Source organism: Bolinopsis microptera, chromosome 2 (genome assembly GCF_026151205.1).
Source record: "Bolinopsis microptera isolate Bmic1 chromosome 2, MBARI_Bmic_1.0, whole genome shotgun sequence".
Lineage (NCBI taxonomy): Eukaryota > Metazoa > Ctenophora > Tentaculata > Lobata > Bolinopsidae > Bolinopsis > Bolinopsis microptera.
In genome coordinates this window covers 19,906,843-19,925,801 of record NC_087073.1, presented here as the reverse complement: position 1 = coordinate 19,925,801, position 18,959 = coordinate 19,906,843, and the positions used below count along the sequence as shown (strand labels likewise).

The 18,959-nt window shown below is 39.6% G+C and overlaps 2 protein-coding genes across 2 annotated transcripts in view; one reads left to right on the top strand and one right to left on the bottom strand.

The window, feature by feature from the left end:
- The window catches only part of LOC134811889 (disintegrin and metalloproteinase domain-containing protein 10-like), a 73,494-nt gene that overhangs the window by 7,381 nt on the left and 47,154 nt on the right, over positions 1 to 18,959 (bottom strand). The window contains exons 2-11 of the mRNA XM_063819000.1: positions 10,038 to 10,087; positions 9,664 to 9,799; positions 9,348 to 9,469; positions 8,955 to 9,120; positions 8,651 to 8,710; positions 8,148 to 8,285; positions 7,843 to 7,960; positions 7,083 to 7,239; positions 6,336 to 6,406; positions 3,252 to 3,368 (exon numbers count right to left, since the gene is read on the bottom strand). Of these exons, the coding sequence (XP_063675070.1) occupies positions 3,252 to 3,368; positions 6,336 to 6,406; positions 7,083 to 7,239; positions 7,843 to 7,960; positions 8,148 to 8,285; positions 8,651 to 8,710; positions 8,955 to 9,120; positions 9,348 to 9,469; positions 9,664 to 9,799; positions 10,038 to 10,083 (1,131 nt within the window). The 5' untranslated portion in view covers positions 10,084 to 10,087. The remainder of the gene's footprint in view (positions 1 to 3,251; positions 3,369 to 6,335; positions 6,407 to 7,082; positions 7,240 to 7,842; positions 7,961 to 8,147; positions 8,286 to 8,650; positions 8,711 to 8,954; positions 9,121 to 9,347; positions 9,470 to 9,663; positions 9,800 to 10,037; positions 10,088 to 18,959) is intronic.
- LOC134811230 (uncharacterized) lies at positions 15,424 to 18,939 on the top strand. Its single transcript, XM_063817996.1, has 5 exons — positions 15,424 to 15,481; positions 15,651 to 15,912; positions 16,108 to 16,255; positions 16,424 to 16,570; positions 18,144 to 18,939. The coding sequence occupies exons 1-5, from the start codon at positions 15,457 to 15,459 to the stop codon at positions 18,261 to 18,263; spliced, it is 702 nt and encodes a 233-aa protein (XP_063674066.1). The 5' UTR covers positions 15,424 to 15,456; the 3' UTR covers positions 18,264 to 18,939.

The following is an 18,959-nucleotide window of genomic DNA, read 5'->3' as shown; positions in this document are numbered from 1 at the left end:
ACAGAGGGGGGCCGGGGGAGTAAAACAGAGGGGGAGTTAAATAGAAGGGGGAGTTAAACAGAGGGGGAGTTAAACAGAGGAGGGGGAGTTAAACAGAGGGGGAGTTAAACAGAGGGGGGAGTTAAACAGAGGGGGAGTTAAACAGAGGGGGGAGTTAAACAGAGGGGGAGTTAAACAGAGGAGGGGGAGTTAAACAGAGGAGGGGGAGTTAAACAGAGGGGGGGGGGTAAACAGAAGGGGGGGAGTTAAACAGAGGGGGGGTTAAACAGAGGGGGAGTTAAACAGAGGGGGAGTTAAACAGAGGGGGGCCGGGGGAGTTAAACAGAGGGGGGAGTTAAACAGAGGGGGAGGTAAACAGAGGAGGGGGTTAAACAGAGGGGGGAGGTAAGCAGAGCGGGGGGGGGGGGGGGTAAACAGAAGGGGGGGGAGTTAAACAGAGGGGGGGGGGTTAAACAGAGGGGGGTTAAACAGAGGGGGAGTTAAACAGAGGGGGGCCGGGGGAGTTAAACAGAGGGGGAGGGGGGAGTTAAACAGAGGGGGGCTGGGGGAGTAAAACAGAGGGGGAGTTAAACAGAGGGGGGAGTTAAACAGAGGGGGAGGTAAACAGAGGAGGGGGTTAAACAGAGGGGGGAGGTAAGCAGAGCGGGGGGGGGTAAACAGAAGGGGGGGGAGTTAAACAGAGGGGGGGGGGGGGTTAAACAGAGGGGGGTTAAACAGAGGGGGAGTTAAACAGAGGGGGGCCGGGGGAGTTAAACAGAGGGGGAGGGGGGAGTTAAACAGAGGGGGGCTGGTGGAGTAAAACAGAGGGGGAGTTAATTAGAAGGGGGAGTTAAACAGAGGGAGAGTTAAACAGAGGGGGGAGTTAAACAGAGGGGGGCCGGGGGAGTTAAACAGAGGGGGAGGGGGGAGTTAAACAGAGGGGGGCCGGGGGAGTAAAACAGAGGGGGAGTTAAATAGAAGGGGGAGTTAAACAGAGGGGGGAGTTAAACAGAGGGGGAGTTAAACAGAGGGGGGCCGGGGGAGTTAAACAGAGGGGGAGGGGGGAGTTAAACAGAGGGGGGCCGGGGGAGTAAAACAGAGGGGGAGTTAAATAGAAGGGGGAGTTAAACAGAGGGGGAGTTAAACAGAGGGGGGAGGTAAGCAGAGCGGGGGGGGGGGTAAACAGAAGGGGGGGAGTTAAACAGAGGGGGGGGGTTAAACAGAGGGGGGTTAAACAGAGGGGGAGTTAAACAGAGGGGGGCCGGGGGAGTTAAACAGAGGGGGAGGGGGGAGTTAAACAGAGGGGGGCCGGGGGAGTAAAACAGAGGGGGAGTTAAATAGAAGGGGGAGTTAAACAGAGGGGGAGTTAAACAGAGGAGGGGGAGTTAAACAGAGGGAGAGTTAAACAGAGGAGGGGGAGTTAAACAGAGGGGGAGTTAAACAGAGGAGGGGGAGTTAAACAGAGGGGGAGGTAAACAGAGGGGGAATTAAACAGAGGGGGGAGTTAAACAGAGGGGGAGGTAAACAGAGGAGGGGGTTAAACAGAGGGGGGAGGTAAGCAGAGCGGGGGGGGGGGGGTAAACAGAAGGGGGGGGGGAGTTAAACAGAGGGGGGGGGGGTTAAACAGAGGGGGGTTAAACAGAGGGGGAGTTAAACAGAGGGGGGCCGGGGGAGTTAAACAGAGGGGGAGGGGGGAGTTAAACAGAGGGGGGGGGAGTTAAACAGAAGGGGGAGGTAAACAGAAGGGGGGAGGTAAACAGAGGGGGGAGGTAAGTAGAGGGGGAGTTAAACAGAGGAGGGGGAGTTAAACAGAGGGGGAGTTAAACAGAGGGAGGGAGGTAAACAGAGGGGGAGTTAAACAGAGGGGGGAGTTAAACAGAGGGGGAGGTAAACAGAGGAGGGGGTTAAACAGAGGGGGGAGGTAAGCAGAGCGGGGGGGGGGGGGGTAAACAGAAGGGGGGGAGTTAAACAGAGGGGGGGGGTTAAACAGAGGGGGGTTAAACAGAGGGGGAGTTAAACAGAGGGGGGCCGGGGGAGTTAAACAGAGGGGGAGGGGGGAGTTAAACAGAGGGGGGGGGGGAGTTAAACAGAAGGGGGAGGTAAACAGAAGGGGGGGGGGGGGAGTTAAACAGAGGGGGGAGGTAAGTAGAGTTACTCAGCTTAAAGAGGTTCGGTTTGTTGTTCAGGTAGCTCAACTATAAGAACTGAAGCGTTATCTCCGACTAGCAATTTTCTCTCTAATCATGCCGGCAATAACTTATCAGCACTGTACAACTTATCATTGTTACAACTAATCTCAGCCACGTCCGGCTTACTGACGAATCAGTCAGAGAATGTAGAATATTCGAGTAATGCAACCTACTGACACAAGTCACAGTCCTACTAATAGTAAGATTATCATCTGATATAATGTTGAGTCGCGTGACGTAGGGAGAGAATGAGATGGAGCATGATAGTGCAGCACTACTTTACACAACGGACAGCAGCGTTACTTGCTGCTTCATGTGCTGTTCCTGGAGTTACTTATTACGTAACATGTCACTTACGGTGGGTCGTGTACAAAACACCACAACATCAGTTTGAGAGGTGGTGAAACACGAGACGTCAGGTTGAGACACAGTGTTACAAATACCTTGAAATTAAGGAAACAAATTCCAGCTTCCACCTTTCACAGACAATCCTATAAACCTAAATTTCCCGTTTAAATCCAGTAAAGTACACAGCATGACTCACACCCCATCACAGCCCACAACCGGTGTGAGTGTTTTAAACAATACATAATAACATGGGACACACAGGACACTGTGCCCTGTAAAAAACTAGTTACCTTCTCACACACACGTGACACCCTCTCACACACGTGACACCCCCTCACACACTCTACAGTCTCACACACGTGACACCCCCTCACACACACACTCTACAGTCTACACACACGTGACACCCTCTCACACACACGTGACACCCCCTCTCACACACACTCTATTAGCGCTGGTAACACGATCCTCCTGCTCAATACTGTACCCCTTATTTTAACTCACTACTCACTAATCGCACAAACAACGGGGAGCTCACATATTGTGTTTTAAATTTATTTGATTAGAAAAATACAACTTGTGAGTTGTGTCTCGAGGATGCAGCATCAAGTTACGGTCGCAGAGGGAATATAACATGCTTAATAACAAATGTTTAGTCTTCAGCACTCAATCATCCAATAGTCTAATTAGTTAATTAGCAGTTATATTAGATAATTAATTATTCATTTAACATACAGGAGAGCCGAGGTTATGTCCGAGCTCGTGTCCAAAAGTCAGATAACTCTGCAGTGCTGGAACCTCCTTAACATTCCTTGTGGTTACAATACCAGTGTTCAAACACCGCGACTTCATCTGAAACAGTGGAGGTTAGGAACTCTGCAGTGCTGGAACCTCCTTAACATTCCTTGTGGTTACAATACCAGTGTTCAAACACCGCGACTTCATCTGAAACAGTGGAGGTTAGGAACCTCCTTAACATTCCTTGTGGTTACAATACCAGTGTTCAAACACCGCGACTTCATCTGAAACAGTGGAGGTTAGGAACCTCCTTAACATTCCTTGTGGTTACAATACCAGTGTTCAAACACCGCGACTTCATCTGAAACAGTGGAGGTTAGGAACTTTAGTTTTAGTTTTGGTTTTGGTTTTGGTTTTGGGAGCTGACTTGCCAAATAGGTCCAGGATTGAGATCAGAATATACAGGGTGGCTCAGAGTAAATGTTAGAAACTAGTGGTATTAACTAGGTGTCCTGTATTTAAAGTAGTAGTAGTAGTGGAGTTGTTGGAATGTAATTCTGCATTATATCCTAACTTTGTATTAAAATGTATATTGTATAGTAGTAGGGGACTAGAGATCACCATGTGAGGTATGATTGTATTTAAATATCTCCGTACCTCTATAATAATCAGGACATTTCATTTTACCGTTTGAATAGTCTGTACTTCTGGACCTGGCGATCAGGATAATATCGTTTTGCCTACAATACTTTAATAATGACATGAGCAGCTAGGGGAGCTGACAACAAATACCTGGTCAACACATTTCTACCAGGCATCATCTAATTATATTTATTATTCCCATTATTAAGTGTATTAAATCACCAGTTTTCCATTAAAGACAGAGTTCCTCGACAGGAACACTGTAAAATTGGTATGTACATTTAAATACTCTTTTGTTTATACTATTCTGTCAAAACGCGAAGGCATACTTATGATAGGGATGCTTGGCTATTTTTAGATCAGTAGTATTGTAGAATCCTATACACGAGCCCCACGTAATATCTATAAAGTTGAATATACTTGTCCCGAGATGCCATTTTATAACGCAGTCTAGAATGATGATGACCTGGCGTGAGCTATTAAGACAATCAAAGTGCGACATGTAACCGATTAAAATACAACACGCAACTCACACCAACGTAATTCATAACTTTAAACTAATAATCTGGATGTATCAGAGTGTGTAAAGTTTCATTGTTGTTGAGTGTGCAGTGTAAACAAGCACGGATAGTACCGTTCAAATGCATGACATTGTGTAGAACTATCTTGACAGCTTGATAAATAACTGAGAGAAAGTGAGCAGTGGTTACAGCTACATTTAATTAAGGATAAGAAGCAAGAGCAGCGTATCAAGGAGTTAGGAGATTACAAAGAGCAAGAGCAGCGTATCTAGGAGTTAGGAGATTACAAGAAGCAAGAGCAGTGTATCTAGGAGTTAGGAGATTACAAGAAGCAAGAGCAGTGTATCTAGGAGTTAGGAGATTACAAGAAGCAAGAGCAGCGTATCTAGGAGTTAGGAGATTACAAGAAGCAAAAGCAGCGTATCTATGAGTTAGGAGATTACAAGAAGCAAGAGCAGCGTATCTAGGAGTTAGGAGATTACAAGAAGTAAGAGCAGCGTATCTAGGAGTTAGGAGATTACAAGAAGCAAGAGCAGCGTATCTAGGAGTTAGGAGATTACAAGAAGCAAGAGCAGCGTATCTAGGAGTTAGGAGATTACAAGAAGCAAGAGCAGCGTATCTAGGAGTTAGGAGATTACAAGAAGCAAGAGCAGCGTATCTAGGAGTTAGGAGATTACAAGAAGCAAGAGCAGCGTATCTAGGAGTTAGGAGATTACAAGAAGCAAAAGCAGCGTATCTATGAGTTAGGAGATTACAAGAAGCAAGAGCAGCGTATCTAGGAGTTAGGAGATTACAAGAAGTAAGAGCAGCGTATCTAGGAGTTAGGAGATTACAAGAAGCAAGAGCAGCGTATCTAGGAGTTAGGAGATTACAAGAAGCAAGAGCAGCGTATCTAGGAGTTAGGAGATTACAAGAAGCAAGAGCAGCGTATCTAGGAGTTAGGAGATTACAAGAAGCAAGAGCAGCGTATCTAGGAGTTAGGAGATTACAAGAAGCAAGAGCAGCGTATCTAGAGGTTAGGAGATTACAAGAAGCAAGAGCAGCGTATCTAGGAGTTAGGAGATTACAAGAAGCAAGAGCAGCGTATCTAGGAGTTAGGAGATTATAAGAAGCAAGAGCAGCGTATCTAGGAGTTAGGAGATTACAAGAAGCAAGAGCAGCGTATCCAGGAGTTAGGAGATTACAAGAAGCAAGAGCAGCGTAACTAGGAGTTAGGAGATTACAAGAAGCAAGAGCAGCGTAACTAGGAGTTAGGAGATTACAAGAAGCAAGAGCAGCGTATCTAGGAGTTAGGAGATTACAAGAAGCAAGAGCAGCGTATCTAGAGGTTAGGAGATTACAAGAAGCAAGAGCAGCGTATCTAGGAGTTAGGAGATTACAAGAAGCAAGAGCAGCGTATCTAGGAGTTAGGAGATTATAAGAAGCAAGAGCAGCGTATCTAGGAGTTAGGAGATTACAAGAAGCAAGAGCAGCGTATCCAGGAGTTAGGAGATTACAAGAAGCAAGAGCAGCGTAACTAGGAGTTAGGAGATTACAAGAAGCAAGAGCAGCGTAACTAGGAGTTAGGAGATTACAAGAAGCAAGAGCAGCGTATCTAGGAGTTAGGAGATTACAAGAAGCAAGAGCAGCGTATCTAGGAGCTAGGAGATTACAAGAAGCAAGAGCAGCGTATCTAGGAGTTAGGAGATTACAAGAAGCAAGAGCAGCGTAACTAGGAGTTAGGAGATTACAAGAAGTAAGAGCAGCGTAACTAGGAGTTAGGAGATTACAAGAAGCAAGAGCAGCGTAACTAGGAGTTAGGAGATTACAAGAAGCAAGATCAAGAGCAGCGTATCTAGGAGTTAGGAGATTACAAGAAGCAAGAGCAGCGTATCTAGGAGTTAGGAGATTATTTTTACCCTAATTTAACTAAACATACCGAGTCGTAGTTTTTGCAGTCAGTACAGAGTCCACCACTATCTTTACCAGATGAAGCTACCCATGCTAGCCCTGAAAATAGACTTATTATAGGGAACTAATAAAAATTAAATGATATCAATATTATCATCCTACCTAATAAACAAAGTTGACAGTAATAATGTTTCACTACAATCTGATTTCTGAATAGTCATTAGTCAAACTACAAATAAACAAACACACTAATAACCCTACTAACTAAGAGATCAAAAACTCAAAAGTCAAAACCACAACATTAGTACACACACAGTTTCAGTACACACAGTACACACACAGTACACACAGTACACACAGTACACACAGTACACACAGTACACACAGTACACGCAGTACACACAGTACACACAGTACACACAGTACACACAGTACACGCAGTACACACGCAGTACACACAGTACACACAGTACACACAGTACACACAGTACACAGTACACAGTACACACACAGTACACACAGTACACACAGTACAAACACAGAACACACAGTACACACACATTACACACAGTACACACAGTACACACAGTACACACTGCACAGTACACACACAGTACACACAGTACACACACACACACACACTACACACACAGTACACACACAGTACACACACAGTACACACACAGTACACACACAGTATACACAGTATACACAGTACACACAGTACACACAGCACACACAGTGTCAGTACACACACAGTACACACTACACTCACCGAGAACACCATCCTCAAAGTCCCTGTGGGTGAACATGTAAGCGATACAGTAATCATCAGGGTTGAGCTGGTCCTCGTCCTTGGTGGAGAATAGGTCCAGGAACTTGGCTACTGCGTACTCGTGTCTGTCGTACACGTTATCTGAATCCTCGTACACCTGCACAGGTTTACTGTCAGTTTGGGGCCGAGATATTATCATTTGCGAGGTGAGACAAATACTTATTTTCTTTTTCTTTGTGCGTTCCCCGATCGAAATCAACTCATGAAATTTGAACTGTTCGTCAACAATAGTACTCGAGTATTGTTAATCAATCACTCATCATCTTATCTTAAGTTTATTACTCAGCTTTAGCCGGTTGATAGCCGGTCGGCATTGTATCAATTTGGCTAACAATAATAACATAAGCTCGCTTCATGATATTACAATAGCTTGATAATGAGCAGGAATGACAATTTAATCTGTAGTATAATGTGTAGTATAATCTACCGTCGTATCTTGTAATCTGCTAATTAGGCTCTCACGAGATAGTATAAGTGTAGACTGGTCTGTTGACGATTACCGTGACGATTACCGTGTTAATTACCGTGCAACAACGAGGAAACTACTCATACTGCTTCTTTATCCTAATATTTAGAAGTCAGGTATGATATAATAAAAACACGGAGTATGTACTCAAAAGTGTGTTTGATTAGAACGTTAGTTATTTTATCTAAGAATTTACTGGGAAATTCCAAACGAAGCAACAATGAATTTACTAACATGAGCTTTCCGGATGAGGAATTTGACTCGATGGTTGTAGGTTGGAAAGTCTGTTTCGTGGTAAATAGCGTTTACTTGCTCCACGTACGTTCCCAACTTGCTGAATATTGCCGGAGCACTGCAAAGGACGGCATTTAGAGTTTAAAGTAGAGTAAAGATCAGGCAAAATTTCGATATTAAGATCGCAGTCATTGCCACATAAAATGTGATCGTGTACGTGTATTTTGGATTGTAATGTATTTTGGATGTAAAGATGACTTGATGACTTCGCTAGTTGAACAGATTTTAACAACAACATTACTCACAATCCAGCGCTGTGTTGCTGGAAAAACTTGTTATCAGCCGCCATGTAGAGCGAGCAATATCTGGTGCTTTTCTCTGATAAATCTCTTTTCTTCCTGTTGTTATGGTACTTTATCTTCCCATCTGTGTGCTTAAATATGCTGAAACAATATGTATTGAACCACTGGCACTATTGTTAGCTGGGATTATAGGTTTGATTAAGAAGAAATAAGCAATTTATCTAAGTAAAATTCGATATTTTAGCATAATTATCAAGAGCTAGAGCTGTTGTTGGTTATTTGTATACAACACTCAAGAAATTTATCTATCAAGAATGCCAATTTGGCATTCATTCAAGATATATTCTGTTAGCCTGATTTATTCGTAAATTTTGTTGGAGTCGTAATATTCAGATAAGATTACGCTGTTTTACGGCATGGCATTCTCATAATCATGATTAGTTATGATGTAATTACTTAAATCATTAATGTACTTAAGAAGTATTTAAAAAAATTAAAACATTTACCTCTCATGGGGAATATTATAAAAACTGCCGTGTTCATCTTTTACGCCACACTTATTATTCCTGGAAAATTAGTCATTGATTAATCTTGAAACAAAGATGATTTATTACATCGAGATGGCAGGGCCTACTCTCATAGTGTAGATATATGTGAATATATAATCTAATAACTGAAAGATGACTTGGTTTAACAAACGAAAAGCAAAAGTAAGATCTACTAAAAAAAGGCACTGCACTCAGCAAAGAACTGCAGACAATATCTCAATTTCTTTGTAGAGTAAAGCGTGCAGTCATGTTCTAAACTTACTGAGGTGTAATATTAACATCACTGAATCTGTATATAAGAGAGTGTTTGTCAGGGGAGTCGTAATATTTGTGGGAGGGTTCTAAGTGATAAGTTTCATTCTGAAAGTTGATGACGCCCTCAAATACACCATTGTGTATGGAACCGTGTGCTATCGACTCTTCATCATCTGAAATAGTACAGTAAATAATAACACAGATAAATAACAACTGTAAATCAGTTATACAGGTGAGTTGGCTGAGTTTTATCAATGGAATTGAGACAGGAAAAAATTGTTGGATCTTATTACATACACCACTAGACTAAAAATATGGAATAAGCAGGAAGTTTCCTGAAGGAGTATCGGAGGTCCAGAAAAATAGACATCAAAAGCTCAGATTAGGATTTGGTACCAACCATTAACATTTCCCTTAACCAAACTGTAGAAATCGTAGTCTATATCTTTCCCTGAACTACTTGTAAACTGAACGTCGTCCGTAAAAACGTCGTTATTTTTACTTAACTTGAGATTAAATGATCTGAAAAGGTATATCATTACATCACAATGTTGGTTGGCGTATTTATTTATTTAATCTTGCGGTAAACCATTGCAAGCACTTCAGACAAGATAACGATTGAGGTTTATAAGAATGCAATCCAATATCCTAGACATCCTACGTCGTACATGCATCAAGTTAACACAATGAATTGAGCCTGAAACTGAAAAACTTACTTTTCAAAAGCTATAAAAGATAATGATAAAAAGTCTGCTAAGCTTCTCCTGTGTCTGTAGTGTTCGTGTTTTAAAGTGGATTTGCTATAATCAACTAGTTCGTGGTATTCTATACTCTTTGGAACTTCTTTTGCTCCTGAATTGTAAATTACATATCATGTTGTGATAATATCTTTTTGAAGTTTCAATCAAACTTCATGAGTCAATTTAATATCAGCATGCTTGATATAACACAAAGACACCTGCAGTAATATATACATCATAATATAATATGATGATGTCTAGCAAATAGTAAACTGCCAAATCATGGGACAGAAAAGTTATTATAATTTCATTAAGGAAGAGCATGACAAAGAGCATAACAAATATCTCACCTTCACATAAGACTAAGAGTAATAATTCCAGAAACAGGATTACCATGGGACTGTGGTGAAGAAAAATGTAAGTTCACAATAAACAAACTTAGGGTTCCTTGTAAAAAATTTAGAATTTCACAAACTTAGTCGATCAGACCTGAGCCTTGCTATTTACGAAATGCCACATTGGTAATAATCGTGTTTTGATTCATAGCTATAGAAATATCTTTCTGAACATACGTACTGGGAACCCTGTTTAAACAAGTTGATATCGCCCATGAAATAACATGTTGATCTTTAATAAATCAAGCAAGATGGATTCGAAATGACGAAGTTATCAAGCAATTCTAATCTATGATATGGATACGTTACACCAGGTGATACAACACAATAATCTTTAATCAATATATTTTTCAGCACACTCCAATGTGGACTGAGGGTGCCCTTACAAGATTGAGGATATTTTTCCAGAGCCTTTTCTCATTCACTCCTAAAACATGGTTTCCTTATCTATCAGGTGAGTCGATCATGGGGACTTTTTTTGAGATAAAAAAATATTGCATCAACCCGATGTACAGATTGAAGGAAAAAAATCACCTAACATCAAGAAGTGCACAGAAAAATTCGGTCATTTACATAGTTACAGTCCCTATTTTTATCAGAGATACACGCTTTGATCTGTTCGTTCCAAAGCAGGGAGCTATGGGTAAAATCTTTTTCCTGTGCAGTTCTATATTAATATTAACCTTTTAATTTAAAATAGGTTGTTAAAAGTAATTTGGCAATAGAGCCAGGAGCCGCAAGATTGCCTTTAAGTATTACTATTAGATAAGTGTTGGGAGCTCAGAATTAATGGTTGAATTTACTCTTATGTGGCCGGCTTCGACTGAGCGAGTTCATACTTTTGCACCATTTAAACTTTTGCACCGTTTGTACTATTACAATTCAACTGTAATAGTGAAGTCCCTGTCGTAGTCTCGGGTAACAAGTTAGTAGACTAATAATGGCACGAGAAAACTGAGTAAATCTTGACTTTAATTCCTCAAAAGACATATTGCAACAATTATATAAATGTGGCCACAAGCAACCAAACAATAATAAGCTGAAACCTTTAAACATTTACTTCAGTGCTGCACGTCACTGCACAAAGGAGTAGTAACAGTGCCATGGTGATGTGTACTCAGTGGCGTAACGTTGCCTGTTGGCGCCCCCCTGCCGAAAAAAGCGCCCCCCTGTTGGCACCCCCTCCCCTTTTGGTGCCCCTCCCTAAAATTGAACAAATTAGGTGATTTTAGAGAATACGCCGGTAAAATCTATAAAAAAGTGTTTATCTAGAGCAAAACGCGCAGATTTGCTAGTACTTTAGTTAAGTTTTCGAAATTGTCCCACATTCAAACGACGATTTGGCGCCCCCCTAAGACGGCGCCCCCCTGCACAGCGGGGTCAGCAGGGCCCTTCGTTACGCCACTGTGTGTACTAGATAGTTTATCAACTGATTATCTCATAAAAGCAGAAGGATTAAAAATCCGAACGGATAAGTTTCGAGTTCGATAAGATATAGCTCATTGAGACTCCCTGGCCTGGATTTACTGACCAGTTAGCATGATCATAGTGATGCTAACACTAACAGGAAGGATCGGAGAAGGCATACAAAGCTAAGGAACAAATAAGATCAACCACGGATTGATGATACACACATTGTATTGATAAGAAGATAACCATATTATTGAAGACTAGAAAGCCCGTGGTAACAGGGACGAAGCTAGTAGTATTCTTTGAAAGAAAGTTTTAATCGCATCAAAAATATCCATCTCAACCGAAGATACAGCCGATTTAAATATAAAACACTTTAAACACAACGTAATTACCACAAAACCGATCAAAATGACGTTAAAACAATCTTTGCACGTGCATGTGTGCATTAAAACACCGTTGCTATAGAACCTTTTGGTTGTTACCTAAATTCCTATTTTTCATCTAATTTGCGGTCGTACATACATACATTCTACAATAAGAATTCTCTGAATTATAATAGAGATAACCATATTTTGAAGCACAAAATTGGCAGAATAAATATCGCTTGAAAAAGGTTTATGATTGATAATAGGAACAAGATTATTGATAATATAAAATGAAATCCAAAAAATAGCACTATTATTAATGTTGTGCTACAGTTATTACATGTTAGGTCTGCTTTGTAAAAGAGACAACATTTGAGTAAAAGCTGCAAATTTTGTATTTAAATTGCTATAGTATGCTATACGTTGTATACCTCTTGTGCACGCGAAGCGAAGCGTGCACGATCAAAACGGGTTACAGCGTGTGTAAATATTTAAAACATAAAATACAAATAAAACATAAAATACAAATAAAATTATTTGTATTTTAAATACAAATTAATTTTATCATTGTGAGAATTTTTTGCTTAATTAATAATGCATTCATAACGTTTTGTTCAATTCTTAACGCATCGCCCAGCTAGAGCTAATTAAAGTTTTATATTTGATCTTAAAATATTTTTGTTTTAAACATGCAGGCAAACATAATTTTATGCGCGGCGCAATCAAATAATGTATTGCGCTACAATTAAATATTAAGATTCATATTTTCTAATAAAATCAATGCAATATTTAGTTATGACATGATTTCAATTTAAATCAATTAAAAGTAATAAGCAAGTATTATTATAAATTAATGCATTTATTAATTTTATGGTACATGACAATGCAAATGCAATTTACATAAATTGTTAAAAATAATTTAACTAATAATGTTATAGTAAGCTGTGTTTTTGGTTTTACAATTAAGTTATATGAGGTTCTTATTTAACTAAATAATAATACAAATTTATTGATACAGGGTGGGCCAAAAGTCAGTGTGCAAACGTTGGCCTTAATAGCTCAGTCACTGAGTGCCCAATTGAAATACTTCCTTCTGGTATGACTTAGTACCACCACTGGTTCGAGGAATTTGTCAACTCGAAAAATATTCGCGTTCATTTTTTTCAAATGAAGGTTCATTTTCACATTTATTTGATAGTTTGGATAGTCGGATCAAGCTAAATGTTATTGAATTGTGTTTGGCCATTCGAATTACGTTTGTCATGAAAGAATTAGAACTGTAGCTTCTCAGATGACCGAGATATGAAGCATAACGAGTTTATTCATTACGTGTGATCAGGTGATTGGTTTACCTAATCACGTGATAAGGTGACCCCGTTAACTACCCCGTTAAACATTATGGGAATTGTTAAGGGTGCCCAATTAAGGTGTCGTGTCACGGTGTCACATTTTCATCACCCAGTCAATTTTGTTAACGAGATACACAAAATGCTTGATAACTTCGTCATTTCTAATCCGTTTTGCTTCATGTTTTCAGATCTTATGCAACATTTGATAATCTACCGTCTCTGAAAAAATTAGGCGTTCAGCATGTAATGTTCAGAGAAAACAATATAGGTGTTTTAATATTGAATGGGCGTGGTCTGAAATATTCGAATTTTCAAATTTTGACAACGGAATCCTCGAACCAGTAAGTACAGTATGCCATCTGCAAAGCAACAGCTCTCAAATATAAAACACGGCGGAGGTATAAGACCTAACGTTTGCACACTGACTTTTGGCCCACCCTGTAGTAAAAATCGAAAATTATCATTGACATTACAACGCCGCGCATGTTTTCTCCATTTTATTTTAAATCGTTTCAAGAAAATCGAGCGCTGTACCAAATTTTAATACATTTTCTCATCTTATATTTACAATTTTTATACTGCATTGGTAAAGTGTAAACTCCCACACTTAATCGTATTTTCTTTCACCATTCTTTGATTTAGCTTACTAGCAATCTTAAGGGGCGCCAAATCGTCGTTTGAATGTGGGACAATTTTTAACGGGTGATACTCGTAAAATATCCAACTAGGTTGTAAACCTACAAGACAATTTTGAAAAAAATATCTACAGTTCTAGGGGCTCTAAAGGGGAGGGGGTCAGTGGCGTAGCGTTGCCTGTTGGCGCCCCCGCCAAAAAAGCGCCACCCTGTTGGCTGCCCCCTCCCCTTTTGGTGCCCTTCACTAAAATTGAACAAATTAGGTGATTTAAGAGGATACGCCGGTAAAATTTCTAAAAAGTGTGTATCTAGAGCAAAACGCACAATTTTGCTAGTATTTTACTTAAGTTTTCGAAATTGTTCCACATTCAAACGCCGATTTGGCGCTTCCCTTACACTGCGCTCCCCCCCCCCCCTTCAGGGCCCTTCGTTACGCCCTTCGTTACGCCACTGGAGGGGGTGCCAATAGGGGGGCGCTTTTTTAGAGGGGGAGGGAGAAACATGCAACGTTACGCCACTTACGCACACTTGTCGTTTGAATGTGGGACAATTTTGAAAAAACTTAACTACGGTACTAGCAAAACTGCGCGTTTTGCTCTAGAAACACACTTTTGTAGAGATTTTATAGGCGTATCCTCTAAAATCATATAATTTGTCCAATTTTAGGGAGGGGCACCAAAAGGGGAGGGGGCGCCAAAAGGGGAGGGGGCGCCAAAAGGGGAGGGGGCGCCATCAGGGCGGCGCTTTTTCAGTGGGGGGGGGGGGTGGAACAGGCAACGTTACGCCACTGCAAGAGCAAGTGTGTAAAAATCATCTTCATCTTATATGAATCCTATCACTATTTCCTGTCCAAATGTTAATTTTTATGTATTGATAACATAAAAATGACATATTCAAAATTCGACACGCTTGGTAAATAAGGCTTATTATTAAAGTTTTTGGGGTGCAATGATGGCATATTCTAGTGTAAAGTAAGGTGTGTCAGCTACATGAGACAGAGTGTCAGTGGCGTAACGCTGCCCCGGCCACCCTCAGGGGGCGCCAAAAAGGCGCCCTTTTCTCAACGAAAAGTCGCCCCTAGGTTTTTTCTTGAATTTTATGACCTCTCACTGAAAATAACGCCTTATTGGTGTATTCCCCTGTCCAATTTAGCGCTCAGTCGGTGTGAACAAATTTTTTGGGGCACTTTTTTTGCTCCAGGGGCGCAAAAAAGCTGTAGGGGGGCGCCAAAAAAAGGTATCCGACCTTCTTTTTTTTTCTTTTTTTTTTTTAGGGACACAAAAAATTTTAGGGGGGCAGAGTTACGCCACTGAAAATTGGGTGACTTTTTCGAGCCGCCGGGGGGGGGGGCGCCAAGTTAAATCAGCCACTAACGTTACGCCACTGCAGAGTGTGCTGCAACTGATAATTGAATTTTGCAGATTTTCATAAATAGTGCCAAAAAACATTGAACTAAAGATTTCTTCTAAGAGACTTTATTTTCCATTTCAATTTTTATTGTTAACTAACAAGAAAATTCATATTAAGAAGAAAATTCATATTAATATTTTAGTCTGAATCTGACTTCAAATTTCCTTATAGTCTAACTGACATCGAATGACAGCTTTTGAAGATGGTGTGTCTTCCTTGGATTCTAGGTTTGACTTGACATTTTTAAAAAGACGTCCTAAGTAGGCTAATAATACAAAATATGGTCATACATTGATGAGGGGCATTTATTAATCTGTTTTCCTACTTCAACTCTTAATTGCATTTAAATCAAACTGAACAATATCCAATGAAATGTTTAATGAAATATGATTTCAGGATCACTTGTGCTCTCTGTGGTTGAAGGAGATGACATTTCGGACTTTCTTAAGAATAAAGCAGAACTCAAACCTCAGCGCTATGAAGGAGACATAAAACAAAACTGGGATGTTGTTATCAATCGAGAGCCTATTGCCTTCAAGCTCTCATCTAATCCTGATGATGAGGAAATCGGGGAAATGAATTCAGATCTAGGACTCCCTGTTTCACAAGATGTCGTTTTCTCAAGGAGGAGAAGTGTCGTTGATAATGTACTTTTGAGGTAAGTTACCACCTTGAGAAACAGCAAATTGGAGCATCATACTTATTAATTTATATTGTGCATTGTGTAATGTGGTGAATAGAATAGTAAAATTATGAAATATTTGATATACCTAGGTTTATTTCATACTTTATCAAGGTTACTTAATCTTAAGTTCAGAATAATTTCTTGATATTCAACTAATAAATTCTCTAGGAATGATGTGGACGAAGTGTCCGAGCTAATTGAACCAGGAGAAGTATCTCCCACATTTTTCAGAGTAGAAGGCACTGCAGGTGGACAAGCTCTCTATTTCTTCGCTGTATGGGCTCTGTTCACCATTCTTATCTCTTCATTTGCACTGGTATGGAAATAATGTTTAGAGTTCTTAAATCACAATATTATATCAACTATTCTGAGCTTCACTACAGCTATATAATGTAATACATCTTTGTTGTCTATTTAAAACACTCAAAAATGTCACATTTAATCACTTCAAAATATAATAATATTAATATGATGAATGTTTCAGGTTGGTTACACTATCGTTAGATCTGTTCGACATTCCGGCAAAAAAACAGCCAATATGCCGGAGTTAGAGGCAGAGGGTGTTGAAACAACTGTTGAAGTTGTCGAGGGAGGTGAAATCTCAGAGGAACAACCAGGTCCTTCTAATGTGGTTAGTGGAATGTTAAAATCTCATCTTTGCAATTAGAAATTAGCAATTTTTATTTATAATTTACTATTTAGTCGTCAGAAACTCAGAATGTTGTCTGTGATCTCGTTTTAATGACAATGATTATCCTGTAACAAACGTCACGTATGTACTATGCATCTAGTTAAATACACTGGCACAATGCTGAATCTGGTTAGAATGATTAAGTTAGCAGCCACAGCAATACACTGTAATACTCATTTCGTTAGAAGTCGGCCAAGCTGAGACATTCCCAAGCAGAATATGTTGTTCCGGATGTTTCCTACCATTTACACGACTGATTACTTGATTAGTTGTCTACATGTCTGCGTATTCGTTGCCATGGCAACTGCACATCTTTCCCCCGGTCAAATTATCGCAATTTCCGGGTGTTAACGCCTTTAATCTTTTAATGTAAAATAGCAAAAAAAATTTTAGATATGAATTGTAGCTGTATTTTATTTGAGTGATTCAACAATTCATAAAATTTCATACGTTATCTTGAGTGGTAGTAGTGGATGTATTTTCATGAACAAAATGGACATTTAAGTAATTAGTCCTTGGGAAATGGATCGTTTGATTTATCAAATTAACTATTAATAGTTTGAGCGGGATTTAGATCTAATATTCGATTAACGTGAATTATTGCTGTTATTAAAAGCTTTTTTGGCCATAAGCCAATCTCGAAACATTTTGAGAGTTGAGTGCAAACTGGATTATTTTCCTCAAATAGTCTGGGTCCGACAAAATATGGACGTGGCAAAAAAAATTTCAGCTGGTATTTCTTTTCATTTGAAGTGAGTGAAGAGATAACATTATTGTCTCTTATAATGTTTTGAACATGTAGATTGTAGATAATATTCTCCGGCGTCAGCTCAATATTAACAGGTCCATTTGGTCTGCTGGTAACATCACTAATTGACTAATTTCGTACTTTGGTTTTTTTGTGGTAAAACAGAATATATCACTCAACAAAGCTGCTGTTCGATGCAGCTTCGACTATTATTAGAAAATCTAGTCTGCTTAATGATATAAATAGTACTGGGCTAGTGGGCTGCACTAAATGTGTTGTCATCTAAAAATTTCTAATTAAAAATGTAAAATGTTTGACGAGGCAACCCAGTCACAGCTGATTTATTGACACCCAATTATAGCTGACACTCTCTTTAACAGACCTACCAAATTGATATGTCCGCATTAATGGTATTAAAACTAAGAGATATGTATTATATGTTTATAAGCTGAGGCGCTAACGATTGTGCAAAATGCCTGTGAATATCCCAAAGAAAGGCGCATGACTTATATGATCCCGTGTGAACGATCTGGATTCTAGAAAACTAACTCGTCTTAGATAAAGAGGAATTCCTTTCCGTGTCACGGGCACGACACGGGCACGTGATTATAAGAAAAACGACTAATCAAGAATGTTCCCATCCGGAGGCTAATGTTCCCTTTTTTGCTTGACAAATGATATTCCATAATATCCCATAATCGTAACGTGCATAATTATCGTACTTTTCCTATTTATACCAGACTTTTAAACAGATACCTTTTACAGGTGATAGAGATAGATTCCCCTTTCTCCACAGAGAGCGACAAGAGTGATGAAATCAAATCCTCTCCCGACTCTGCTGAGGACTACCAGACTGTCACCATTCTGGGGGAAACACAACTCTGAGTCATCAGCTATCGGAGCAATATGAGAAATCTGAGTATTCTGAGCAATATGAGAAATCTGAGTAATCTGAGCAATCTGAGAATTGTGAGCAATCTGAGTAATCTGAGAAATCTGAGCAATCTAAGAAATTTAAGTATCGCTCTTGTCATTCTGAGTAATCTTGAACAGAAGATCTTTACGAAGCGACAAAAAAAGAGATCGTGCCATCATAACATTTTGTCTAATATTCAAGTTATCTTTTTTGACGTAAGTGACGCTTCGACCAACTTTTTCCAACTGTAAATATTCGTTTTATCCTGTTGTTGGATAGAATATACTATGTATTATAGATAACCTATTTGAGCATTATTTTATTGAGTGTGCTGTATTCTAGTGAGTGAACTGTTTTTAAGATTGCATGATTTAATTTTTGAATGTTGTTTGATACTGCCCTGTTCAATTTACAATCAATTTTCCAATTAAAGTTTTATTTTCTATTTAAACTTACATTTTTTTATTTAATTCTATAAAATTTAACATTATTTTTGACTTTTGCTACGTTTGATACAATAATAATTGTTCCTTTAAATACCAAAAGTCGCATCCGAACGGAATGTACTAAGATGTTTGCTCGTGTTTTAATGAGTGTGTGCATGCTTTTGAATTTCATTTTCGGTGTTAATTCCATTAAATTATCAAAACCTCGTCTTATTTTGC

What these genes read in the sequence shown, in the direction of transcription:
- LOC134811230 (XM_063817996.1), top strand. Translation starts at nt 15,457, where the DNA reads ATGGTGTGTCTTCCTTGGATTCTAG. An exon ending in TTATCTCTTCATTTGCACTG is followed by an intron (nt 16,256 to 16,423) that starts GTATGGAAATAA and finishes TGAATGTTTCAG; the next exon opens with GTTGGTTACACTATCGTTAG. An exon ending in AACCAGGTCCTTCTAATGTG is followed by an intron (nt 16,571 to 18,143) that starts GTTAGTGGAATG and finishes TACCTTTTACAG; the next exon opens with GTGATAGAGATAGATTCCCC.